The 27,363-nt window shown below is 38.9% G+C and overlaps 1 protein-coding gene across 1 annotated transcript in view; it reads right to left on the bottom strand.

Moving 5' to 3' along the window:
• Positions 1–26,217, bottom strand: part of LOC141301323 (uncharacterized) — a 33,145-nt gene extending 6,928 nt beyond the window's left edge. The window contains exons 1-30 of the mRNA XM_073831570.1: positions 26,145–26,217; positions 24,470–24,731; positions 24,267–24,381; positions 21,341–21,431; positions 21,064–21,185; positions 20,741–20,966; positions 20,516–20,641; positions 18,959–19,073; positions 18,584–18,722; positions 18,395–18,508; positions 18,089–18,155; positions 17,847–17,984; positions 17,585–17,749; positions 15,926–16,020; positions 15,532–15,658; positions 13,115–13,370; positions 12,926–12,978; positions 12,740–12,840; positions 12,455–12,606; positions 12,084–12,222; positions 11,886–11,990; positions 11,550–11,733; positions 11,188–11,423; positions 10,930–11,086; positions 9,594–9,650; positions 8,721–9,498; positions 8,496–8,584; positions 3,824–8,361; positions 1,291–3,762; positions 930–1,104 (exon numbers count right to left, since the gene is read on the bottom strand). Of these exons, the coding sequence (XP_073687671.1) occupies positions 930–1,104; positions 1,291–3,762; positions 3,824–8,361; positions 8,496–8,584; positions 8,721–9,498; positions 9,594–9,650; positions 10,930–11,086; positions 11,188–11,423; positions 11,550–11,733; positions 11,886–11,990; positions 12,084–12,222; positions 12,455–12,606; positions 12,740–12,840; positions 12,926–12,978; positions 13,115–13,370; positions 15,532–15,658; positions 15,926–16,020; positions 17,585–17,749; positions 17,847–17,984; positions 18,089–18,155; positions 18,395–18,508; positions 18,584–18,722; positions 18,959–19,073; positions 20,516–20,641; positions 20,741–20,966; positions 21,064–21,185; positions 21,341–21,431; positions 24,267–24,381; positions 24,470–24,731; positions 26,145–26,217 (11,467 nt within the window). The remainder of the gene's footprint in view (positions 1–929; positions 1,105–1,290; positions 3,763–3,823; positions 8,362–8,495; positions 8,585–8,720; positions 9,499–9,593; positions 9,651–10,929; positions 11,087–11,187; positions 11,424–11,549; positions 11,734–11,885; positions 11,991–12,083; positions 12,223–12,454; positions 12,607–12,739; positions 12,841–12,925; positions 12,979–13,114; positions 13,371–15,531; positions 15,659–15,925; positions 16,021–17,584; positions 17,750–17,846; positions 17,985–18,088; positions 18,156–18,394; positions 18,509–18,583; positions 18,723–18,958; positions 19,074–20,515; positions 20,642–20,740; positions 20,967–21,063; positions 21,186–21,340; positions 21,432–24,266; positions 24,382–24,469; positions 24,732–26,144) is intronic.
• Positions 26,218–27,363: the final 1,146 nt, after the last annotated feature.

The raw sequence follows: 27,363 nt of genomic DNA, 5'->3' as shown, positions 1-27,363 counted from the left end.
TCAATTGCTCTTTACAAAAAAAGGTAAAACAACGATGTCGGGCATAAGAAAACATAACATAAGAAAATGGGTGATCATTTCACTAGATAAGACCCTTATTCCTCGGCTGGGATTGTGTAGAGCCCTTTGAAGCTGCACTGAAACTGCAATTTAGACCTTCAACCCATTGGCCACCACTGAAGTCCATTAAATGGACAACATTCCTGGAATGTTTTCCTCAGAAATCTCAATTTCTTCTGACTGAAGAAAGAAAGACATGAACATATTGGGGATGAGTAAAGTATCAGGATTTTTTTTAATTCTGGAAGTAAACTTCTCCTTTAATTATCTAGTCAATGTATTTAAGCCCTGAGTTTCTTTTGTTCATTTATAGGAACGTGTAGTGTGTTGTTTTGTTTCTTGTGTTTATTAAAATTCTGTATGAACCAACTCCTTTGTTTGTATTACAGTATTTGTTTTGTGTTACTAAACAAACATGACATATACTGTATATTTTGAACAATTGAATGGCTTGGGATATTTTCTAGAAAAAAAAAAAAACTTATACTCAATACAATATGATAGTAGCAGTAGTAGTAGTAGAGGAAACACTAGAGAGAATCAAACAGGAATTGAAAATTTTTTAACCCTAATTGACCCATGTGATTTTCAGAGTATGCAACAGTAGCATTTACTTATTATTTTAATATGTGAAACTGGTAACCAATCACAGCAGTGGGTGTTTACTACCGAATTTTGAATGTGCCTGCCTATAAAAACAGACTGCTCTGTCGAAAACAGAGTAAAAAAATAGCCTATTACTTCTAAATTATGATGTTGATGTAAAAATCTTGCTAACATTTTATGTGGACCTCAGATAACATAATAAAATAATACAAAAAATACAGTTCATGACCCCATTAAATGTAAAGATTGCAAAAAACACTCACAGTCACATGCATAATATGGGCAGCAGCCATTCTCATCTTTGACAAGCACTGGTTTTTTGCCATTTTCACAAGTGATGTTCTGCACGGGAGGGCATTCAAATGGCACAATTTCAATGATATTGTCTTTTATGCACCTTGCCATGATGCAGTCACATATGATGAAGGTCTCGTTGGTCTGGTGATAATGAAAAATGAGACAAAATTAGAAAGACTAGTGCATTCAAAATTGCAATGTAGACTATATTGATTTCTTGGACTATTTAAATGGCACAATGGATAGGCTTAAATGTACATTCATCATGTAGAAAGAATTCCAACACTTATTTAGTAAAAAATAAAGAGTAAGTATATTATACTGTACGTTTTTGTCCCATGCAGGACATTCGTAAGGTGGAGTTGGTGTAGGACTAGATGGAGTAGAAGTAGGTGTTGGTGTTGTAGAAAACTTTGTTGTCGTTGTTAGTATAGGAGTAGGCGATATGGTTGATTTTGTTGTAGTAGGTGTTGTTGTAGTTGTTAGTATAGTGGTAGATGATGTGGTAGGTTTTGGTGTTGTGGTAGGCTTTGTGGTAGTTGTTGGAATAGGGGTGGGTGATGTGGTTGCTTCTGTTGTAGTAGGCTTTGTGGTAGTTGTTGGTATGGTGGTAGGCGTTGTGGTTGATTTTGTTGTTGTAGTAGGCTTTGTGGTAGGTGATGTGGTTGATTCTGTTGTTGTAGTAGACTTCGTGGTGGTTGGCAGTGTAGGGGTAGATAATGTGGTAGGTCCTGGTGTTGTAGTAGGCTTTGTGGTTGGTGATGTAGTTGATTCTGTTGTTGTTATTGTAGTAGGCTTTGTTGTGGTTGGTGGTGTAGATGATGTGGTAGGTCCTTGTGTTGTAGTAGGCTTTGTGGTAGGTGATGTAGTTGATTCTGTTGTTGTAGTAGGCTTTGTGGTGGTTGGTGGTGTGGGGGAAGATGATGTGGTAGGTCCTGGTGTTGTAGTAGGCTTAGTGGTAGGTGATGTAGTTGATTCTGTTGTTGTTGTTGTTGTTGTAGTAGGCTTTGTTGTGGTTGGTGGTGTAGATGATGTGGTAGGTCCTTGTGTTGTAGTAGGCTTTGTGGTAGTTGTTGGTATGGTGGTAGGTGGTGTGGTTGATTTTGTTGTTGTAGTAGACTTTGTGGTAGGTGATGTAGTTGATTCTGTTGTTGTAGTAGACTTCGTGGTGGTTGGCAGTGTAGGGGTAGATAATGTGGTAGGTCCTGGTGTTGTAGTAGGCTTTGTGGTTGGTGATGTAGTTGATTCTGTTGTTGTTATTGTAGTAGGCTTTGTTGTGGTTGGTGGTGTAGATGATGTGGTAGGTCCTTGTGTTGTAGTAGGCTTTGTGGTAGGTGATGTAGTTGATTCTGTTGTTGTAGTAGGCTTTGTGGTGGTTGGTGGTGTGGGGGAAGATGATGTGGTAGGTCCTGGTGTTGTAGTAGGCTTAGTGGTAGGTGATGTAGTTGATTCTGTTGTTGTTGTAGTAGGCTTTGTTGTGGTTGGTGGTGTAGATGATGTGGTAGGTCCTTGTGTTGTAGTAGGCTTTGTGGTAGTTGTTGGTATGGTGGTAGGTGGTGTGGTTGATTTTGTTGTTGTAGTAGACTTTGTGGTAGGTGATGTAGTTGATTCTGTTGTTGTAGTAGGCTTCGTGGTGGTTGGCGGTGTAGGGGTAGATGATGTGGAAGGTCCTGGTGTTGTAGTAGGCTTTGTGGTAGGTGATGTAGTTGATTCTGTTGTTGTAGTAGGCTTTGTTGTGGTTGGTGGTGTAGTTGATTCTGTTGTTGTAGTAGGCTTTGTTGTGGTTGGTGGTGTAGTTGATTCTGTTGTTGTAGTAGGCTTTGTTGTGGTTGGTGGTGTAGATGACGTGGTAGGTCCTTGTGTTGTAGTAGGCGTTGTGGTAGTTGTTGGTATGGTGGTAGGTGGTGTGGTTGATTTTGTTGTTGTAGTTGGCTTTGTGGTAGGTGATGTGGTTGATTCTGTTGTTGTAGTAGGCTTTGTGGTAGTTGATGATTTAGGGGTAGATAATGTGGTAGGTCCTGGTGTTGTAGTAGGTTTTGTGGTATGTGATGTGGTTGATTCTGTTGTTGTAGTAGGATTTGTGGTAGTTGTTGACTTAGGGGTAGATGATATGGTAGGTCCTGGTGTTGTAGTAGGTTCTGTGGTAGGTGATGTAGTTGATTCTGTTGTTGTTGTAGTAGGCTTTGTTGTGGTTGGTGGTGTAGATAATGTGGTAGGTCCTTGTGTTGTAGTAGGCTTTGTGGTAGTTGTTGGTATGGTGGTAGGTGGTGTCGTTGATTTTGTTGTTGTAGTCGGCTTTGTGGTAGGTGATGTGGTTGATTCTGTTGTTGTAGTGGGTTTTATAGTAGTTGTCGGTGTAGGGGTAGATGATGTGGTAGGTTCTGGTGTTCCCAATGTTGTTGCAGTAGGCTTTGTGGTAACTGTTTGTGTTGGGGTAGATGATGTGGTTAATTCTGTTGTAATAACTTCTTGTCGTTGTGATGTTGTTTTTAATTCGTCAGTAGAAGGATTTAACTTTTCAGTCGTTGTAGTAGGCTTTGTGGTAGTAGTTGGTATGGTGGTAGGTGATGTGGTCGATTCTGTTGTTGTAGTAGACTTTGTGGTAGTTGATGATTTAGGGGTAGATAATGTGGTAGGTCCTGGTGTTGTAGTAGGCTTTGTGGTAGGTGATGTTGTTGATTCTGTTGTTGTAGTAGGGTTTGTGGTAGTTGATGATTTAGGTGTAGATAATGTGGTAGGTCCTGGTGTTGTAGTAGGCTTTGTGGTAGGTGATGTAGTTGATTCTGTTGTTGTAGTAGACTTTGTGGTAGTTGATGATTTAGGGGTAGATAATGTGGTAGGTCCTGGTGTTGTAGTAGGCTTTGTGGTAGTTGTTGGTATGGTGGTAGGTGATGTGGTTGATTTTGTTGTTGTAGTAGGCTTTGTGGTAGGTGATGTGGTTGATTCTGTTGTTGTAATAGGCTTTGTGGTGGTTGGCAGTGTAGGGGTAGTTGATGTGGGAGTTTCTCGTGTTGATGTTGTTGTAGGTGGCTTTGTGGTGGTTGTCGGTACAGGGGTAGTTGATGTGGGAGGTTCTGGTGTTGATGTTGTTGTAGGTGGCTTTGTGGTGGTTGTCGGTACAGGGGTAGTTGATGTGGGAGGTTCTGATGTTGATGTTGTTGTACGTGGCTTTGTGGTGGTTGTCGGTACAGGGGTAGTTGATGTGGGAGGTTCTGGTGTTGATGTTGTTGTAGGTGGCTTTGTGGTGGTTGTTGGTACAGGGGTAGTTGATGTGGGAGGTTCTGGGGTTGATGTTGTTGTAGGTGGCTTTGTGGTGGTTGTTGGCATAGGGGTAGTTGATGTGGGAGGTTCTGGTGTTGATGTTGTTGTAGGTGGCTTTGTGGTGGTTGTCGGTACAGGGGTAGTTGATGTGGGAGGTTCTGGGGTTGATGTTGTTGTAGGCGGCTTTGTGGTGGTTGTCGGTATAGGGGTAGTTGATGTGGGAGTTTCTGGTGTTGATGTTGTAGGTGGCTTTGTGGTGGTTGTTGGCATAGGGGTAGTTGATGTGGGAGGTTCTGGTGTTGATGTTGTAGGCGGCTTTGTGGTGGTTGTTGGTATAGGGGTAGTTGATGTGGGAGGTTCTGGTGTTGATGGTGTAGGCGGCTTTGTGGTGGTTGTTGGTATAGGGGTAGTTGATGTGGGAGGTTCTGGTGTTGATGTTGTTGTAGGTGGCTTTGTGGTGGTTGTCGGTACAGGGGTAGTTGATGTGGGAGGTTCTGGGGTTGATGTTGTTGTAGGCGGCTTTGTGGTGGTTGTCGGTATAGGGGTAGTTGATGTGGGAGTTTCTGGTGTTGATGTTGTAGGTGGCTTTGTGGTGGTTGTTGGCATAGGGGTAGTTGATGTGGGAGGTTCTGGTGTTGATGTTGTAGGCGACTTTGTGGTGGTTGTTGGTATAGGGGTAGTTGATGTGGGAGGTTCTGGTGTTGATGTTGTAGGCGGCTTTGTGGTGGTTGTTGGTATAGGGGTAGTTGATGTGGGAGGTTCTGGTGTTGATGTTGTTGTAGGCGGCTTTGTGGTGGTTGTTGGTACAGTGGTAGTTGATGTGGGAGGTTCTGGTGTTAATGGTGTTGTAGGCGGCTTTGTGGTGGTTGTTGGTACAGGAGTAGTTGATGTGGGAGGTTCTGGGGTTGATGTTGTTGTAGGTGGCTTTGTGGTGGTTGTTGGCATAGGGGTAGTTGATGTGGGAGGTTCTGGTGTTGATGTTGTAGGCGGCTTTGTGGTGGTTGTTGGTATAGGGGTAGTTGATGTGGGAGGCTGTGGTGTGGATGTTGTTGTAGGCGGCTTTGTGGTGGTTGTTGGTATAGGGGTAGTTGATGTGGGAGGTTCTGGTGTTGATGTTGTTGTAGGCGGCTTTGTGGTGGTTGTTGGTACAGTGGTAGTTGATGTGGGAGGTTCTGGTGTTGACGTCGTTGTAGGCGGCTTTGTGGTGGTTGTTGGTACAGGGGTAGTTGATGTGGGAGGTTCTGGGGTTGATGTTGTTGTAGGTGGCTTTGTGGTGGTTGTTGGTATAGGGGTAGTTGATGTGGGAGGTTCTGGGGTTGATGTTGTTGTAGGTGGCTTTGTGGTGGTTGTTGGTACAGTGGTAGTTGATGTGGGAGGTTCTGGTGTTGACGTCGTTGTAGGCGGCTTTGTGGTGGTTGTTGGTACAGGGGTAGTTGATGTGGGAGGTTCTGGTGTTGATGTTGTTGTAGGCGGCTTTGTGGTGGTTGTTGGTACAGGGGTAGTTGATGTGGGAGGTTCTGGGGTTGATGTTGTTGTAGGTGGCTTTGTGGTGGTTGTTGGTACAGTGGTAGTTGATGTGGGAGGTTCTGGTGTTGATGGTGTTGTAGGCGGCTTTGTGGTGGTTGTTGGTACAGGGGTAGTTGATGTGGGAGGTTCTGGGGTTGATGTTGTTGTAGGCGGCTTTGTGGTGGTTGTTGGTACAGTGGTAGTTGATGTGGGAGGTTCTGGTGTTGACGTCGTTGTGGTGGTTGTTGGTATAGGGGTAGTTGATGTGGGAGGTTCTGGTGTTGATGTTGTTGTAGGCGGCTTTGTGGTGGTTGTTGGTATAGGGGTAGTTGATGTGGGAGGTTCTGGAGTTGATGTTGTTGTAGGCGGCTTTGTGGTGGTTGTTGGTATAGGGGTAGTTGATGTGGGAGGTTCTGGTGTTGACGTCGTTGTAGGCGGCTTTGTGGTGGTTGTTGGTATAGGGGTAGTTGATGTGGGAGGTTCTGGGGTTGATGTTGTTGTAGGTGGCTTTGTGGTGGTTGTTGGTACAGTGGTAGTTGATGTGGGAGGTTCTGGTGTTGACGTCGTTGTAGGCGGCTTTGTGGTGGTTGTTGGTATAGGGGTAGTTGATGTGGGAGGTTCTGGGGTTGATGTTGTTGTAGGCGGCTTTGTGGTGGTTGTTGGTATAGGGGTAGTTGATGTGGGAGGTTCTGGAGTTGATGTTGTAGGCGGCTTTGTGGTGGTTGTTGGTATAGGGGTAGTTGATGTGGGAGGTTCTGGAGTTGATGTTGTTGTAGGCGGCTTTGTGGTGGTTGTTGGTACAGGGGTAGTTGATGTGGGAGGTTCTGGTGTTGATGTTGTTGTAGGCGGCTTTGTGGTGGTGGTTGTTGGTACAGGGGTAGTTGATGTGGGAGGTTCTGGGGTTGATGTTGTTGTAGGTGGCTTTGTGGTGGTTGTTGGTATAGGGGTAGTTGATGTGGGAGGTTCTGGAGTTGATGTTGTTGTAGGCGGCTTTGTGGTGGTTGTTGGTATAGGGGTAGTTGATGTGGGAGGTTCTGGAGTTGATGTTGTTGTAGGCGGCTTTGTGGTGGTTGTTGGTACAGGGGTAGTTGATGTGGGAGGTTCTGGTGTTGATGTTGTTGTAGGCGGCTTTGTGGTGGTTGTTGGTACAGGGGTAGTTGATGTGGGAGTTTCTGGGGTTGATGTTGTTGTAGGTGGCTTTGTGGTGGTTGTTGGTACAGGGGTAGTTGATGTGGGAGGTTCTGGTGTTGATGGTGTTGTAGGCGGCTTTGTGGTGGTTGTTGGTACAGGGGTAGTTGATGTGGGAGGTTCTGGGGTTGATGTTGTTGTAGGCGGCTTTGTGGTGGTTGTTGGTATAGGGGTAGTTGATGTGGGAGGTTCTGGAGTTGATGTTGTAGGCGGCTTTGTGGTGGTTGTTGGTATAGGGGTAGTTGATGTGGGAGGTTCTGGTGTTGATGTTGTTGTAGGCGGCTTTGTGGTGGTTGTTGTTATAGGGGTAGTTGATGTGGGAGGTTCTGGAGTTGATGTTGTTGTAGGCGGCTTTGTGGTGGTTGTTGGTATAGGGGTAGTTGATGTGGGAGGTTCTGGTGTTGACGTCGTTGTAGGCGGCTTTGTGGTGGTTGTTGGTATAGGGGTAGTTGATGTGGGAGGTTCTGGGGTTGATGTTGTTGTAGGTGGCTTTGTGGTGGTTGTTGGTACAGTGGTAGTTGATGTGGGAGGTTCTGGTGTTGACGTCATTGTAGGCGGCTTTGTGGTGGTTGTTGGTATAGGGGTAGTTGATGTGGGAGGTTCTGGGGTTGATGTTGTTGTAGGTGGCTTTGTGGTGGTTGTTGGTATAGGGGTAGTTGATGTGGGAGGTTCTGGAGTTGATGTTGTAGGCGGCTTTGTGGTGGTTGTTGGTATAGGGGTAGTTGATGTGGGAGGTTCTGGAGTTGATGTTGTTGTAGGCGGCTTTGTGGTGGTTGTTGGTACAGGGGTAGTTGATGTGGGAGGTTCTGGTGTTGACGTTGTTGTAGGCGGCTTTGTGGTGGTGGTTGTTGGTACAGGGGTAGTTGATGTGGGAGGTTCTGGGGTTGATGTTGTTGTAGGTGGCTTTGTGGTGGTTGTTGGTATAGGGGTAGTTGATGTGGGAGGTTCTGGTGTTGATGTTGTTGTAGGCAGCTTTGTGGTGGTTGTTGGTACAGTGGTAGTTGATGTGGGAGGTTCTGGTGTTGACGTCGTTGTAGGCGGCTTTGTGGTGGTTGTCGGTATAGGGGTAGTTGATGTGGGAGGTTCTGTGGTTGATGTTGTTGTAGGCGGCTTTGTGGTGGTTGTTGGTACAGGGGTAGTTGGTGTGGGAGGTTCTGGTGTTGATGTTGTTGTAGGCGGCTTTGTGGTGGTTGTTGGTACAGGGGTAGTTGATGTGGGAGGTTCTGGGGTTGATGTTGTAGGCGGCTTTGTGGTGGTTGTTGGTATAGGGGTAGTTGATGTGGGAGGTTCTGGGGTTGATGTTGTTGTAGGCGGCTTTGTGGTGGTTGTTGGTACAGGGGTAGTTGATGTGGGAGGTTCTGGGGTTGATGTTGTAGGTGGCTTTGTGGTGGTTGTTGGTACAGGGGTAGTTGATGTGGGAGGTTTTGTTGTTGTTGTAGTAGGCTCCATGGTAGTTGTTGGTGTAGGGGTAGATAATGTAGTAAATGTTGTTGTTGATGAACAAGGGTAACAGCAATAAACCCGTATTTCATAATCGAAACATTTATAGGGACGGGAAGTTTGTTGCGATTTCCAACACTCCAATCCATTTGAAAGATTGCACTGGGCAACTTGTTTTGTCAATTGAATATACTCTTCAAAGGTCTTGTTAGGTGCGGCCACACCCCTACATTCAATTTTTTCTGGCTGTTCACAAATTTTTATTCCATGTTTTCTAATGTTTTCATAGGTCTCTAAGTCATTATCTTTTCCTGATGAAGGATTATATACATTAATCCAGTCAGACCACTCCCCACAATCACAGGGAGGTGGTGGTGTTGACGTTGTTGTAGGCGGCTTTGTGGTGGCAGTTGATGTGGGAGGCTGTGGTGTGGATGTTGTTGTAGGCGGCTTTGTGGTAGTTGTCAGTATAGGGGTAGTTGATGTGGGAGGTTCTGGTGTTGATGTTGTTGTAGGCGGCTTTGTGGTGGTTGTTGGTACAGTGGTAGTTGATGTGGGAGGTTCTGGTGTTGATGTTGTTGTAGGCGGCTTTGTGGTGGTTGTTGGTATAGGGGTAGTTGATGTGGGAGGTTCTGGTGTTGATGTTGTTGTAGGCGGCTTTGTGGTGGTTGTTGGTACAGTGGTAGTTGATGTGGGAGGTTCTGGAGTTGATGTTGTTGTAGGCGGCTTTGTGGTGGTTGTTGGTACAGTGGTAGTTGATGTGGGAGGTTCTGGTGTTGACGTCGTTGTAGGCGGCTTTGTGGTGGTTGTTGGTATAGGGGTAGTTGATGTGGGAGGTTCTGGTGTTGATGTTGTTGTAGGCGGCTTTGTGGTGGTTGTTGGTACAGTGGTAGTTGATGTGGGAGGTTCTGGAGTTGATGTTGTTGTAGGCGGCTTTGTGGTGGTTGTTGGTACAGTGGTAGTTGATGTGGGAGGTTCTGGTGTTGACGTCGTTGTAGGCGGCTTTGTGGTGGTTGTTGGTATAGGGGTAGTTGATGTGGGAGGTTCTGTGGTTGATGTTGTTGTAGGCGGCTTTGTGGTGGTTGTTGGTATAGGGGTAGTTGATGTGGGAGGTTCTGGAGTTGATGTTGTTGTAGGCGGCTTTGTGGTGGTTGTTGGTATAGGGGTAGGTGATGTGGTAAATTCTGTTGTTGTTGTAGCAGTTGTGCTAGGTGGTGGTGGACAATCCGGCACACAGGTCTGATTATTCTCATCAAAAAAAGGCTTATCATCTGGACATTTTGGATAACATCCTGCAGTAAATAAATAAACAAATGAATACATACGTACTGTACTGAAAATTATGACCATGAAAAAAATTAAATTTCTCTTTAACACTGCTTATGCTACCAACTACTGAACTACCCTAATCCATAAAAATGCCATATATGTCAAGCTATTAAGGAAACTTGTTACCATAGCTTAATTTAAAACTTGGACCTCACATTTATATTCCGTGCTCAACCGTCTGTCTGTCTGTCTGTATCTGTTTAACAATAAGATGTCTACCAGTGCATCAAGTCTTCAGTGCCTTTTGGTTAATGGTTTTTCTATAGAAAAACCTCTATAGTAAAACTCAAAAAACATATATGTCAGTACACAGCTGGCTACTTATGGTGCTTTGATCCTCCAAAAGTGACTCAATACATTGCAATGTTAAGCTGGCCTGTAATGTGTTTTTATGCAGGAATAAATGCTTAATGAAGTGAAAACGTATTGGTAAGTATGGTGATCCATCCTCAAGAATCCAAGTGCACACACAGCAGTGAGATGTGAACAAACACATACACGGTGAACATGCTGGAGCAGTGGGCAGTTGGTTGCCAGTGTGGGAATCGAACCGGCAACCTTTGGGTTACAAGCCAACTCTCTTACCATTAGGCCATGACTGCCCCAGCAGCATGCCCCAGATGTACACATATTTTCTTTCCCTGCAGATTGCGGAGTTGTTTTTGAAAAAGAAAATGTTTAAGAAAGAGAATTGTAAGAGATAGAGTTTAAATTCTTAAAACTTTCTTAACTAGTTTCCAGAAATAAAAAAACAATGCTTTTACAATACAACAAAAAACACCACCAATAATTCCTTGAGCCATTTCTGATCCCAGTTTATCACTCCAGAATGATCCAATGTGCATACTTCAAAAAAGCAAGATAGCATCTACCAGATGACAACTCACCTTCCATGGGGGGTAACGTGTTATTGCAGATACCATCAGGGTTGAGACAGGTTTTGTAGCAAGTTGTATGACAAGGATGGTAATGCCAGAGACAATCTTCATGATTATTGTAGTAGTCACAGTACACAGCTAACAGGGAAACATTAACATAAGTATGAATGTGTAAAAGCAAACTAAATGAAATACAACAAAACTGAACTACACCGTTGAAAGAAAGACATCTCTTCAAGCAGGCAACCAATTCACTCATATTACCTTTTTTGTGAGAGCACAATGACTTAAAATCAGAATCTGTATAAAAACCACATTCAAAGATTACAGATTTAAGATGTGCACTAGAATTAAATATGCTTACGGCAGATTTCAGGTGATCTCCAGTTGACACAAACTCCTTCGTCATTGCAGGCTTGCGCATAAGCTGCAACAGCTGTACAGAAGCACTCACAGTCTCCACCTGCATCGCATGCGCATGAGTCCCTCACACAGTTCTCATAATATGGGTTTGGATCCACCTGTGGAAACGTGTATTTCCATCCTTAAAAATATGTCGGATTCTTGTATACCACATTATAAGGAACTTCATTTATTGACTTAAAAGGCTTTGCAACTGTACCTTGCTATGGCAGTCTTTGAACGTAACCGACTTTATGATGCTACATTGTATTTTTGCCCATGTCAGACGATTTGGAGTCTCAATGCATGGGTTAAAATCTGGTTTCGCATCAGGGCAGGTGCTTAACGCTTTCCAGCTGTTCACAAATTCCATTATATCTGAAGTTGGCAAATTTCCCTGAGTGGTAAAGTCATCTATCCCATATTCATTGAAATTTCCACACAAGCCACAAACGCCTTTCTGTCAAAAAACAACAACAACAAAGCTCAGACATTGGACTACTAATAAATCAAATTCAGGGACTGTTGGAAGTGTCAGTTCAAAACATGAAAATATTGCAGACCATTATTCATGAGTTCAACTCACCATGTAGTGAGGTTGCAGAACAACACGGACGGTGGTTTTGCGGTCCCACAAAACTGTCAGTCCAATAGTAGCATCAATGACAAGGTAAATCCCAATGATTTTCACAGTGTACTTGAAATTTTGACCACTTCCAGTATCAGTGGCTGTTACAGTCCCATCAGAAAGCAGCAGCATAGTCCTCTGTAGAGATACGTAACAATTACGTGAACATGCTGAACATTCTTTAGTATTTCATGACCCTTTGAAAAAATTAGATTTACTCTGAATGTATCACATAGTATTGAATATAAACATAAAACTGCATAGCAGGAAACCTACACCTGCAGCCTTACCCCCAAAATTATCCTGACAGCCTTTGAACATGTGGTTCCTGTTGTTCCACAAGGCATATTCTCAGTGATCACATAAAACCTGCCAGTTCTATTTCCACACTTGTCCTACAGAACAAAAGAATGTGACTTGTTGCCTCCTGAAGGAAGAGCTTTCTTTGTTATTTTATTTAAATAAAACCTCTGACCAAATAAACATACCTGAACAGCAATATAACTGCAGTCTCCGTTGAAGCCAAATCTTTGCTGATCAAAAGTTACATAATGTCCACTGCCGTATATGGTGCACGTGCCTGGACACTTTTTAAGTGTACACATCCATTTTCCCTGTTTGCAAGTGCTGTAAATATAGAGGCAGCTAGTTGCAACACTTATAATGTGAACAGTTTAACCTGAAGTACTAAAAAAACAACTAAAACTGAATAAAAACAATAAAAAAGTAGTACTCAAATGACATAATACCTTAACATAAAATAAAAACCGAAAATCTAAAAATAAAAAACGAATGCAAAATATGAATAAAAACTACAATAGTATATTAACGGAACTAAAATGACAACAGTTTCACAGACCATTTATTGCAGTCCTTGGCTATTTCAGATCCTGGTGCATAAAACTGTCCATCATGTTTACACGGGCAGTTATCTGGTTTAACACAATGTCCTCTGCCATCATCCAATGAACCAAAAGGACACTGGCAGCCAGACTGACAGTCCAGTGAAAACTGGAAAGAAGGGAAGAAAACATTATGTACAAGCAAAATGCTGTTATTCACACTGATAACACCATCAGCAAAATCAAGCGACAGGCTTTGGGAAAGAAAAAGAGAGAAGAGATGTTGGACTCTACAGACTCACACAGTCAACATCCTGTTGTGAACAAGTCTTTGCACACTCCAATCCATGTTCATCTGGGGATGCTGTACTGCAGTTGAAGAAAACCTTCGGAGAGGAACATCCTGCAAAAGATATCAGACACAGACATGTACTTTATATATCAGACACCATATTTAAAGGCTACAGTGAATTAAAACTTTTTTATACCTTGAATTCGGGCTTTCCAGGAATGACAGTGGAATTTTCCATTTGTGCAAACACTGGACAGAAAAATAATGACAGATAAGAACTGTCTAATAATTTCATAATAGGTAAAGTTCTTATATATATATATATATATATATATATATATATATATATATAGTGCACTAACATTAATTATTATCATTCACCTACCAGTGTTCTTCCCTAATGGTGACAGACTTGCCAGGATTAATTTTCTGTCCGTTGTGATAACATGCACATTTTTCCATAGGTACACACAGTCCATTCTCATCCTGGTAGAGTCCGTCTGGACATGCACATCCGTCAACGGGCACAAAGTCATCTCTGCAGCTTTGGCGCTCGGAGGCCAGAGACAGACAGGTACGCTGACAGCTCTGCAGCTGATACGAGTAGTTCTGCGAGACTGGGCAATTCTCTGTATACTTCTCTGTGGGGATCAGAAAGGGAACTGTGTCGTAAAGATGCATGAAACCAAATTAAATAAGCAATCTTCTAATCTTCCAGATTAGATAAGGGATTTCAAGCTTTTTTTGACCCACCCAAATATGATAATCCCACTTGTAAAAGATGCCCTTTCTAAAATATACAGGCAGCTATATATTTTTACATACTTGTATTATATCATTATATGTGACCCTGAACCACAATTCCAGTCGTAAGAACATAAAGGTGCTTCAAAAGGTTTTTCAAGCGATGCCATAGAAGAACCATTTTTGGTTCCACAAAGAACCACTCAGTCAATGGTTCTTTAACACTTGTGCGTTCAAAAAAAAAAGTTACGCATAGGTGCAAAATGGACAAAATATCCGTGTCATAGAAATGTTATACTGTATATCAATATTTTTTTCCACTTTCACTGACTTTTTTTTATCAGCATCTCTTCTATTCATAATTACCAAACATTCATTCATTTTCAGAATTGTAATGCTTTAAAGGCTGGTTTCTTTACATACAGTACAACACTAGCTCCAGAGCTTCCTCTGCTGAGTAACATCTCTTCATCTTGCAAGCAATGAAATGACCAAGCCCTCAAGCACCAAATATGTATAGGTTTTGCTGTGCGAACACTCAAACTTTGTACAAAATCTACCAGACTAAACAATCAGCATTTTCTTGTGGTGAAAACAAAAACAATGTGTTTAAGGGCTTCTGAACTTCTACATCAAAATTAAGCTCACCTTTTATCTCTGTACAAAAACAAAAAGAACTGAAAAAGTGCAATTGAGGATTAAGATGTGTGTTTGGGTGAAAAAGAAAAATCCTCAAAGCTCATTAACCTTCTTTGACCTCATTCCTAGTTTTCACATGGCCCTATGACCCTGCCAAGGGTGAGACTCATATACATGGAGTGGGACTTTTGATTGCCAGTACAATATCATTTCTTTCAAACTAATTACACACTTTAAATTTTCAGTAAACACATGCAAATCACACTCTGAAATCCTTACCAACGTATCCACATAATTATAGCCGAATTATTTTTCCAATTGACTCTATAATAGACTATAATATGCCTAAGCAGAAAACACGAAAAAGCGAGTATTTCTTTTATATGCCAAATTTGAAAAAAAAATGGCACAATCTAGTAAAAAATAGTACAAATTTCAAATTTGAAGCCTTGCTGATAAAATGAACACCTATTAGCAAATATTGCATCATTTTATAGTCAAATGGCCCTGGGTTAAAAAAATTGCAGTTTTAATGGGTTTCAGTGTGAACATTTTTGTCCTTAAGGTCCTGAGTGTGAGTATTTTTTGTACGGAGGGTCAAATTGATTTTTTGAAGGAAATGAGGGTGAAATATTAAAATTTCAATAAATGCCTGAGCCAAAATGTATGCAGTTGGCATTAACACAGCACACTTATAACAAAAACCAAACTGAAATGGATAAAAATGTCCATAAGGTCGCGCAAGGGTTAAAGAACCATTTCTTTCTTACCTTTTTATAATCTGAAGAACCTTATCTGCCACAAAGAACCTTTTGTGAAAGGTTCTTTATGGAACCATTTAGACAAAAAGGTTCTTCTATGCCAAACAGCCAAAAATACATTATATGGGTCAAAATTATAAAGATCATGTTCTATGAAGATATTTAGTAAATTTCCTACTGTAAATATATCAAAACTTAATTTTTGATTAGTAATATGTATCGCTAAGAACTTCATTTGGACAACTTTAAAGGTGATTTTATTAGTATTTAGATGATTTTGCACCCTCAGATACCAGATTTTCAAATAGTTGTATCTCATCCAAATATTGTCCTATCCTAACAAACCATACATCAATGGAAAGCCTATTTATTTGGAATAAGATGATGGTGATCCTTATGACTAGTTCCGTGGTCCAGGGTCACATATTATAAAGACATGAAGTTGGCATCGACTTCTATTATCACTGTACTAAAATTAAATTATGAAAATATTCTATGGTAAATATTTACTTTTAATCCTTGATGTAAACATCTGTCCCTCACAAAATTATATGCAGTTCATTGTTAGTGCAAAAACCTCAAAAGACTTTTAACATTTGGTTCACTGAAAAATTTCCCTCATGTATCTTTTAGGATCAATCATTTTCAGCCATCTTACCACACACGACTTCTCTCCAGCGCTGGAGGATTATTCCTTTAGCTGCACAGGCCCGGGTGTACGAGGAGAACACCGCGCACAGACATTCCTCACTCTTCTCACAGGTACAGCTGGAGTATTTGCATCTCTAAAAGCACACAGACATGTCACTACATATTGTGGAAGCTGGAATAAATTATATTTAATTTGTCATCAATTTGAATGTAAATCGAATTATGTACAAAAGCACATAAAATTACTAAAACTCAAACTAAATCTGAACATTAAGCTAATTAAAAAAAAATTATAAATGCTTTAATACAATATAAATAATATAAAATGAATACTTTGTTGCAAAAGGTTAAGGAAATGCTACTTGTCTCTCTATAATCTGCTACTGTTTACTGTTTCATACTTTGTAGTAGCTGTCTGGATTGACAGTGGCGTGACATTCGGCAAAGATGCTCATCTTGTCCTTCATCTTGGAACACCAGTGCTCAGCAAAGTGCTCTAAAAGCATGACAAAATATAATATTTTATATGGTAAGTAAAAAAACAAAAAAAAGTTTTTAAAAAATGCATAAATGAACAGATACTGTATAGTATCAAACCATGGGCACCAAGTAATTTTATGTAGAAATACTGGTTAATGCAACGGTATTGGAAAAATTTGGACACCTGTATGTCTTTATACTACTCTAAAATTAATTTGTGCACCTCCCTTCTGTAGATGTATACAACAACACAAAATAAAATATAGCTGCAAGCAGCGATTATCATGGTTCGAGTGCTTTAAGGCATTTAAGCACAGATGAAAAAAGATGGCATATAGCCAGCCTGTTACCACCTAAAAAGTTATTTACCATAGAAATATTATGTTTTTTAACATTTATGACTATAAGAGCGGCAGCTGTGGTCCGATCTCCTTAAAACTTTGCATGCTTGTTTTTCTAAACGACCCCGTTATAACTTCCCAAAGGGTAAATTGCAACATTTATTTTGAGAATTGTACAGCGTTTTTTTCCCCAGAAACCTAGGACTAGTGCATGAAAGTATGTTTTTTTCCATCATCTGAATCATTTAACAAATGATTTGATTGACAGCATTGATAGTGGTTCTAGAGGCAAAGTTGTCCGGAATGAGAAGTTCTATTATATGATACGAATATCACATGTATGTGCGAAAAATTGTGATATCTCCCCCCAGAGCTGATTCCTTTCAAAGTTCTCACAGATCTTTGGGGTCGTGAGTCAAACAGTCCCACAGATTTTTGTTCCAATCAGTCTCTGTTAACCTTGTCTAATAGGTGCTCAAATTTCATCTGTTTTTTTTTTGAGATGCGCAAATGTCCTTAGATCACTTGTGGCGCTTTGGATCAAGACTGTGGACAGCGATTTTCATGTTGATAGGACAAATGGTTGTGTAGTTATAGCCATTTTTATGGTTTTTCCCTCTTATAGCGCCACCAAGTGGCCAAGCTTTGCAATATTTTTTCAGCTTCAAGATTCAGCTTTTACATAAGTATTCTGAGTTTGGCAGGAATATCTCATTCTGTTCAGGAGTTATAGGCGGACCTGCCCCTTTCAGATGTTTTGGCGTCCCTTTGCGACAGTGAGTCAAAAGTTCATCACTCTCCAGACAATCTTCCTGCACTGGTTTGGTTCCAATTGGGCACAAATGTAGGTCTTTTAAAAAATCCAAAATACCTGTAAATTTCACCATGCTAACATTTGAATCTGAGGCATTCCAACAACATAAGACACTTGAGCCTGTGACCAACGGTTTAGGAGTTATGAGCGATTTTGTACTTTTGATCGCTGTAGCGCCCCCGTCAGGCTGCTGGGGGCGAGCCTTGGTGACGTTGTCGGCGGTGTGAGTACTATCATTCCTCCAAGTTTCAAATCTCTACGACTTACGGTTTGGTCTGCCTGATTAGTTTTATGTGGAGTTTGACGATCATTGGCCATTTGTAATTCAACAATTACAACAGAGTTTCAGCGCTATGCGCTTAAACCCCTAAAGAATGTCCAACCTGACTTCACCAAACTGACTTTGGAAGCAAACAGTCTCTCACCGCTGTCACTGCTGTAGGAACAGGGCTCGTCCATTCTTTCAGTACGGTCGGGACAGTTGGACTGGGCCTTCCAGGCGTTTGCGAAGGAAACCGGTGTACCCTCCACCACTCCCTGAGGGGTCTTCAGATCATCTAACAGCACTTTGTTAAAATTTCCACAAATACCTGCATGAAACACACAAATCACACATCATTGGCTATCATGATGGATTCACTTTATACTTCAGATTTTTTTTTATGCTTTTTAAGACAGAGGTCTTACCACAAGTCTTGCCCTGGAAGCTTTGGTCCACAGTGATGTACACCTGCATAAGAGGCACCAGCTGTACCTGCACCTGCAGCCCAAAGGTGGTCTGAAGCATGATGTGAAACGATGAGGGCATGAACACCGTGAAATCAGCTGAGAGAAAAAGAGTTAAAGAGTTTGAAAAACACTTCCTATATTTTTTTTAGCTCATAGCCTTGAAAACACAGAAAAGAAATAGAGAGCTTGTTCTTCCTCACCTGTCATGTAAGGAAGTGAAACTTCTGCATTGTGTTGTACCGTCCTGTCAGCTTTGATAATCAGAGGCTGAAGAAGAAAGAAATATATAGAATATATAGAAGAAATATAGTAAAGTAAAAATAAAAATGCTTTAAATTGTAATAATATTTAACAATATTACTGTATTTTTATTAAAATAAATGCTACTTTGGTGAACATAATCTTCCTGACCTTAATTTTTTTAACAGTATTGTAATATGTGCATCTCATTAGTTACTCAAAAATCCCAAATATACAAGATTGTGGAGGTATAGAGGTGTACGCACATTTTTCATGTCGTTGTCGAACAGAACCACAACAGACTTCAAACAGGTGTCAGTTTCATGAGTAAAACATGGAACAATCTGACCCAGTACGGTGAACTTGGACTCCTTACTGTCCTACAAAAACAGAAGTTTTAATTATTAAGAGATACAAACATAAATCTTAGCAATTAGTAACTATAACACACTTACTTTTGAAAGCACATAGCTGCAGTCTCCATGGAAAGTGAATTCTTTCCCGTCAAAGGTGGTGAAGTGAGATCCTTCCTCTACTGCGCACAGGCCAGGGCTGGGAATACTTGTACAGATCCAGTTTCCCTCCTTACATGTACTGAATTACACAAAATTATTACAAACAGACACAGAAAACAATTAGCTTTCACAGTTCTTGTGTTTTTATATATTTATAAAATTGGCATGTTTCCTATTCATCCAATGGCATCATAATCTAACATGTTGTCTGGCATATTTGACTGGTAAAATACATGAAAGGACACAGAATGCACTGGTACTGCGCCATACATAACCATAATAGGAATTTGAGGAGAGCTGCGTCAAATGTGTTACCATTCTTCCTCTTCTTTGCGCAGAATCTCTCCTGTGTTGTAGACACGGTCATGTTTGCACTGACACTTTTCTGGTGAGATGCAGCCCGTGTTTGAGATGTCATCAAACACAGTTCCTATAACAAAGACACAATACATCAATATCAACTTTATATGGTTCTTAAGAAATAAAGCTGAAGTCAAAAGTTTACATACACCTTGCAGAATCTGCAAAATGTTCATTATTTTACCAGAATAACAGGGATCATACATACTGCATGGCGTTTTTTTAATTTTATTTCAGTACTATATAGTACTGACCGGAATAAGACATTTAACATAAAGGACGTTTACATACATGTTTTCAGGTCCCACAAATTCTTTGGTTTTTCAGCATTTTTGTGTTTTTGAACCCTTTCCAACAATGACTGTATGATTTTGAGATTCACCTTTTCACACTGAGGACAACTGAGGGACGCATGTGCAACTATTAGAGAAGGTTCAAACGCTCACTGATGCTCCAGAAGGAAAAACCATGCATTAAGAGACGGCGGGTGAAAACTTTTGAACAGAATGAAGATGTGTTATTTTTTTCATTTAATACTTCCCTTTCAGAAGCTACAGAAGATACTCACATGTTTCCAAGACAAAATAAGTCAAATTTACCCTGATCTTCAAATTCAAAATGTTTTCACCCACAGCTCTTTATGCATCGTTTTTCCGTCTGGAGCATCAGTGAGTGTTTGAACCTTCTGTCCTCAGTGTGAAAAGATGGAACACAAAATCATATAGTCGTTGTTGGAAAGGGTTCAAATACACAAAAATGCCGGAAAACCAAAGAATTTGTGGGACCTGAAGGATTTTTCAGAAGAACAGCGGGCAGTTTAACTGTTCAGGACAAACAAGAGACTCATGAACAACTATCACTAAACAAAAAAAAAAGTGTATGTAAACTTTTGAACAAGGTAATTTTCTATAAATTCAATTATTATTGTCCATTGTGGACTATATGTAAACATCTTTCATGTGAAATATCTTATTCAGGTCAGTACTAAATAAAAAAATAACATGCATTTTGTATGATTCCTCTTATTTTGGTAAAATAATTAACATTTTGAAGATTCTGCAATTTATATGTAACTTTCAACCTCAACCGTCAACAATAAAACTGTAATATTATGAAACATTATTACAATATAAACTGTAACTGTTTTGTATTTTAAAAAAAACATGGAAGAGAAGAAATTTGTGAGTAAAGCTGTTGCTTTTGTTTTCTTTGAGCACAAAAAGTATTCCCACAGCTTCATAAAATTAAGGATGTCACATGGACTGGTGTTATGATGTCCTTACTACTCTTCTAGGCCTTGAATGTATGCAGGGTCAGAAAGCTCTCGGATTTAATCAAAAATATCCTAATCTGTGTTCCGAAGATGAACATGATGGTGAGTAATTAATGACAGAATTTTTATTTTTGGGTAAACTACTCCTTTAAAGCATCTTTGCAGAATAAAATTTTTACCGACCCCAGACTTTTGAATAAATAAATATTGGTTTATATTATATACATAGTGGTTCTGACCTGGTGGGCAGAAGCAGCCATCGATGCTGTGTTCCTCACACAGTGTGTTTGTGTCTTTGTGTGAGCATGTGTCCATACAGGGGGAGCCACTTTCAGAATGGACCATGTTATAGGGGCACGTCACAGCTGCATGGGAATACAAGACATATTAAGAAAAAATTACAAGGGAACAGCTCAAGAGAAAAGAATCTTGTAATTTCCACCAGAATGTTCAAGTTTTCTTACCACAGAAGTTTGCTGTTCTCCAGGTCGGCGGAGTTCCTCCGGCGTGAGAGCACTGACGTGAATATTCAGACAAAGTGGCACAGAGAGCAGAGATGTCTTTGTCTTCATCTTCAGGTTGACGCATGCAAATATCACTCGTACAAGCCTTGATATACGGCTCAGGGTTCAAAACCCAGTTACAAGACGACCACTTTAAATCCTTCAAAAGGTCTGAACAATCTGCCCGCTGTTGTGAAAAGAACATGGAACATCTTAAACGTTCATTTTATGTTGGAGTGGCCAACAGTTTCATTTGGAATTATCAAGTTTCTTCTGTAACTTACAATTTTTTCACATTGGTCCACCACATTTTGCTCATCGTCGCTTTCAAAGGGATCTTCGCAGACATGTGTTGGGTTGTGAACTCTGTGCATATTACCAAACTCAGCATAGCCAACCTTCCGTCCTGTGATAAATAAGACAAACACTTGATCTTGGATATTCTTAGAACTCTTGGAGATTCATTAAATTAGGAATCCATGAGGCATATACTCATTTACACAGTTCATAATAGTGACTATAAACAGAAAAGTAAGAATTCAGGCTGTGAAAGTGACTTACCAGATTCAATGAACTCATTATAAACTGGAACGCCATTGAAATCACCACACAGTCCACAAGTTTGATTGGAATGTTTGGAGTCTAGTTCCACCTAACAAAAGACCACACAAAACGCCATTGTTAGATCATTTGACTTTATATAAGTATTAATGTTATTTGATCAAAGCAAGCAAAACACTGGAATATGGATTAGATACAATTTGTGTTCACCATGGTGCAATAATGTAATAATGCTATGGTACCAAATTATTACTATATATACGGCATTTACATGGTGCTGGTTTTTGTCAGTATAGAATGTTTTTAGAGTGCGGCACTAACCATAAACAATGACACTGAATGGGCACTATTGGAAACAATTATGTTCATCACACCAGATAGTCTACATTTCAGTGTGTAACGGGGCATTGCCTTATATAGCATTTTTTCTTGCACAATATGCTAAGTCATTCACAGACTGGTCACTCCCTTGAAATGTCTGATAACGTTACTGGTTTCCTGTGGCGAAAACACCTGTTCCTGTAATATTTGTCCACCTCCGAGTATACAAAACAGGAGCGCCAGCGTGCATTTGAAGTATCTGTTAATCATGCATTTCGCAATTTTAATTGGCTATTTACTGTAAAGTCCCGCCTATTTGAGCGCTTGCCCAATCATCGTATAGAGTTCCACTCCAGTCCAAAAAGCAAATGAGATTCATAGTTAGGTTGATGTTGATTTTAATTACAACTAAATAAATCGTGTTTTACCCAGGCTTCAAATGCTAGTTTGTGATCTAAACTGATTGAAAGAAAAATAAACAACACGAAACGCGAATTCGTGGAAAGAAAGCATGTTGTTTTCACGGGCAGGCTGCACAATGAAAACAAACATACAGCGCATTCACAATTATTATTATTTTTTTTTTACTTTTAATAGCTAAATCTTTTTAGAGAAAATGTTTCATATGATTCGGTTCTTTTTAGTGAATGAAAAACATGCAGCACAACAGTGCATTGCAATTTACCAACAAATTATTCATACGTGCCAGTTCTTTTTAGTGAATCAAAAACAAAACGCAAACACTGTATTCCGATTCATTAACAAATGACTCATATGAGTCGGTTCTTTTTAGTTAATCAAAAACAGAGCGCAGACAGTGTATTCCTATTTACTAACAAATGATTCATATGAGTCAGTTCTTTTTAGTGAATCAAAAACAGAGCGCTAGCAGAGTGTAGTCCGATTCACTAACAAAATGACTCATATGAGTCGGTTCACTTAGTGGATTAAAAACATTCCGCGCAAACAGTGTATTCAGATTCACTAACAAAATGAATCATATGAGTCGTTTCTTTTTAGTGAATTTAAAATATGTAGCGCAAGCAGTGTATTCTGATTCACTACCAAAATGAATCATATGAGTCGGTTCATTTTAGTGAATTAAAAACATGCAGCGCAAAAAGTGTATTCCTATTCACTAACAGAATATTCATATGAGTCAGTTCTTTTTAGTGAATCAAAAACAGAGCGCAAGCAGAGTGTAGTCCAATTCACTAACAAAATTACTAATATATGTGTAGCGCAAGCAGTGTATTCTGATTCACTACCAAAATGAATCATATGAGTCGGTTCATTTTAGTAAATTTAAAATGTGCAGTGCAAGCAGTGTAGTCCAATTCAATAACAAATAATTCGTATGACTTGGTTCTTTTAAGTAAATTAAAAACAGAGCGCAAGCAGACTGTAGTCCAATTCATGAAACAAATGACTCATATGAGACGGTTCATTTTAATGAATTTAAAATATGCAGCGCAAGCAGTGTAGTCTGATTCACAAACAAATGACTCATATGAGTCGGTTCTTTTTAGTAAATTAAAAACAGAGCGCAACTTAAGCAGAGTGTAGTCCGATTCACTACCAAAAGGAATCATATGAGTCAGTTCATTTTAGTTAATCAAAAACAAAGCGCAAGCAGTCTGTAGTCCAATTCACTAACAAATGATTCATATGAGTCAGTTCATTTTAGTTAATCAAAAACAGAGCGCAAGCAGTCTGTAGTCCAATTCACTAACAAATGATTCATATGAGTCGGTTCATTTTAGTTAATCAAAAACAGAGCGCAAGCAGTCTGTAGTCCAATTCAATAACAAATGATTCATATGAGTCGGTTCATTTTAGTTAATCAAAAACAGAGCGCAAGCAGTCTGTAGTCCAATTCACTAACAAATGATTCATATGAGTCGGTTCTTTTAAGTAAATTAAAAACAGCGCAAGCAGAGTGCAGTCCGATACACTACCAAAATGACTCATATGAGTCGGTTCATTTTAGTGAATTTAAAATATGCTGCCCAAGCAGTGTATTTCAATTCACAAACAAATGATTCATATGAGTCAGTTCTTTTTAGTGAATCAAAAACAGAGCGCAAGCAGAGTGTAGTCCGACTCACAAACAAATGATTCATATGAGTCAGTTCTTTTTAGTGAATCAAAAACAGAGCGCAAGCAGAGTGTAGTCCGATTCACAAACAAATTATTCATATGAGTCAGTTCTTTTTAGTGAATCAAAAACAGAGCGCAAGCAGAGTGTAGTCCGATTCACTAACAAAATGACTCATATGAGTCGGTTCATTTTAGTGAATTAAAAACATGCAGCGCAAGCAGTGTATTCCGATTCACAAACAAATGACTCACATGAGTCGGTTCTTTGTAATGAATCAAAAACAGAGAGCGCAAGCAATGTAGTCCGATGAACTAATAAATGACTCAGGTTGGATGAACTGAATCTATCCATTAATTGCATATCTGACTTATTTGCTGAACTTTTGTCCATCTTGAAAGGAATTAAGCAAGTTTAGTGTATTCTAGGTTTGTGAATCTTAAATCAGACTGATTTGAAAAACTGTAGTTACTTTTATTTAGAGCTCATGCTGAGTCATAACCTCACCATAACGGCGTCCTCTTTGTTCCACATGACGGTGATGCCCATTTTGGAATAGAGCTTGGTGTAAATTGAGTTCTCTTCCACAAGGATCCCTGCGATATGCACAGGCAGCGTCACACTGAACAAGAGAAAAGATTCAAATGAAAGGTTGACAATACATTTTAAAGCTGTGAGAGCAATTAAGCAACAGTTTCACAGAAACTTACTTTTCTCCATTGACAAAGACCTGTTTCTCTGTCAACTCAATGCCAATGTCATTGATGGTAACTGACACCCTGCTGATCTTTGGGCCAGTGATGTGTTCTGTTCTCTTCACGTGAACTGAGAACTGACGAATGAGGCTTTGGCAGTCAGATACCAGGTTATACTCGCACATGCCCGGGAACTGATAGACGTCTCCATCGAATGTCTTGAAGTGGAAGTTTCCCCACATGCTACAGATGTTGTTGACATGGTTGCTGGGATAGACTGCAAAAAAGGAGAAAGGTTTGACTTATTTTAGACATTTTTGAGAAAAATTTAAAAGATAATTTAATAAATAGGAATTACAAATTTCTGTAAGAGGCAAAACTATAAGGTGGATCTGCAGAATTCTGCAAGTTGAACTTCAAGTCATCATGAAAGGAAGTAAATTAACTTTGTCACTTTTTTCACAACTGAAAATATTTAGTAACTTCTTAAGCAAGTCATCAATGCCACTGATAGCATCAGATTCAAGTGATGAAACTTTGATCTTCACAACCGTCATCAGCTGGTCAGTTCCCGTTTTTTATGTTTCAAGTGCTGCTGATACGGATGCGGCTTCCGACCACAACGTCACACACTTTGACAAGATAAATTCATTTTTAATAAATTTTGTAGCACCATCATTGGGATGGTCTAGGTTACAATCCTTACAAAACATATAATGAAAAAAAGAAATAAATGTGTCAGTTTAGAATGTATTTTTAAAACTTAATAACTGATGAACATAAAATTATATATATTAAATCCTACTGAAAAAAAATTACATTTAGACAATGTGATGCTGATTTTAAAAAAAGTAACCATTTTTTCAAACTTAAAAAAAAATCATATGGACAACGTTTAGAAAAATCTTATGCAAAAACATTTTTTTAACTGTAAAATTTTTAATAAAATAAAATACATAAAATAACATAAAAATAAATGAAAGATTCATATGGACAGGGTTTAGACAAATATTATGATAATAATAATAATTAATTTTTTTAAATAAATAAAATGCATTTATATATATTTATTCAAATATGGACATGCGTAACCCTGTGAACCTTTCAAAAAATAAAGTAAGAGTAAAATAAAATTATAAAATTCATATGGACAGGGTTTAGACAAATATTATGCTAATAATAATAATAATAATAATAATAATAATAATCTATTTTAATTTTTTTTTAAATAAAATAAAATTAAAATATAAAATGTATTTATGGATATTTATTCAAACATGGGCATACTTGACCCTGTGGAACTTTAGAAAAATAAATAATTCATCCAAAAATTATTTTTTTATCATCAAAAGCTTTTAGGGTATTTATAAAATTTGATTAAATTAAATGTAAAAAAAAAAAATGTAATTCATATGGACAGGGTTTAGACAAATATTATGATAGTAATTTTTATTTAAAAAAAAAATGAAATATTTATCATTGAAAGTTTTTAGAGTATTATAAACTAAAAAAAGATTATATGGATAGGATTTAGACAAATATTATGACCCTGTGGACCTTTAGAAAAATAAATAATTCACCCAAAATTGTAATATTTTTCATCGAAAGCTTTTAGAGTATTTAAAATAAAATAATAAAATATAGTTAAGTTTTAAATTAAATTGGTTTTTGACTGAAAGTTAACGCTTACCCATCTTTGAATCAACCTGGATGCCGATAAGTGCCAGCAGCAGTATGCAGACTATAGTTGTTCTCCACTCCATGATGGGAGATGAGTAAGGTCTACAGGTAGAGCTCCAGTACTGTTGGATTTGTTTTTATACCCTCTTTTATATAATTTCTCATGCACCTTTCTCTCCCCACCCTGCAGGGAGGGTCTGCCAGCTTTCTGTGGTGTGTGTGAAAAAAGTCAACCTGCTATTACAAAAGTCCAGTGGTGGCATGTGTGTGTGTGTGTGTGTGTGTGTGTGTGTGAGGGCGGCAGTTCCTCTGTCTCTCTAAACTATGTTTGATAAGACGTTTAATAAAATGTGTTTAATGAATATTATATTTACAGCAGGGTGTGAATAATTTACAGTTTCTGTGTACATGTATGATGAGGATTAGTAAAAATAACATTCACTACTAAAAGCTGCTAAATAAACATACAGTACATGATTAATAAAGACTAATGATGAAGACTAATGGTCTTGTGTAAATAACTAGAGTCTTATTTAGACCTATTGATTTTTCAAGTAGGATATGATCATAAATCTGTTATATGAATAAAATTTTGTACATGTGGAGTGCTCACGTATATGATTGCGTGTGAGGTTTGAACATCCTGTCTGTGATGCAGATTATTTGATGTTCAGCATCTTTGGAGGTACACAGGTGTGTCTCAGGCTCCTGAATGCCATCTGTGCTTTCGTCAATTAAAACAAACTGACCATTAACCATCTGGCAGCATTCATATCCTGATTCTTTTTTGTTAAAGATTGAGAAATGTGATGTCATGCATAACCATTTATGGGTATTTTCTCAGCTATTTTTTTTTTTTGTGTTCAGGTTGACCCTGTGGACCTTTCGAAAAATGATTAGTTCATCCAAAAAACCTTCATCATCAAAAAGTTTTACAGTATTTGCAGCTGAATTAAATTAAAGTCAATTAAATTAAAAATGAAAATAAATTAAAATGGTAGCAATGTAAGTTTCACACTGTTTCACAAATAATTAAATTAATAAAGACACAATTTAGACTAACATGATATTTAAAAAAAAAAACTTTTTTTTAAATTAAAATATAATACATTCAAATTCTTTTTTCTTATATTGACATGCTTGACCCTGTGGACCTTTAAGAAAATGATTAGTTTATCCAAAAATGAAACATTTGTCATCAAAACGTTTTAGAAGTATTTAGAGTTTTA

This window comes from Garra rufa, chromosome 25 (assembly GCF_049309525.1).
Source record: "Garra rufa chromosome 25, GarRuf1.0, whole genome shotgun sequence".
Classification (NCBI taxonomy): domain Eukaryota; kingdom Metazoa; phylum Chordata; class Actinopteri; order Cypriniformes; family Cyprinidae; genus Garra; species Garra rufa.
The sequence above is the reverse complement of the archived record's forward strand: the minus strand, read 5'-3'. Positions and strand labels throughout refer to the sequence as shown.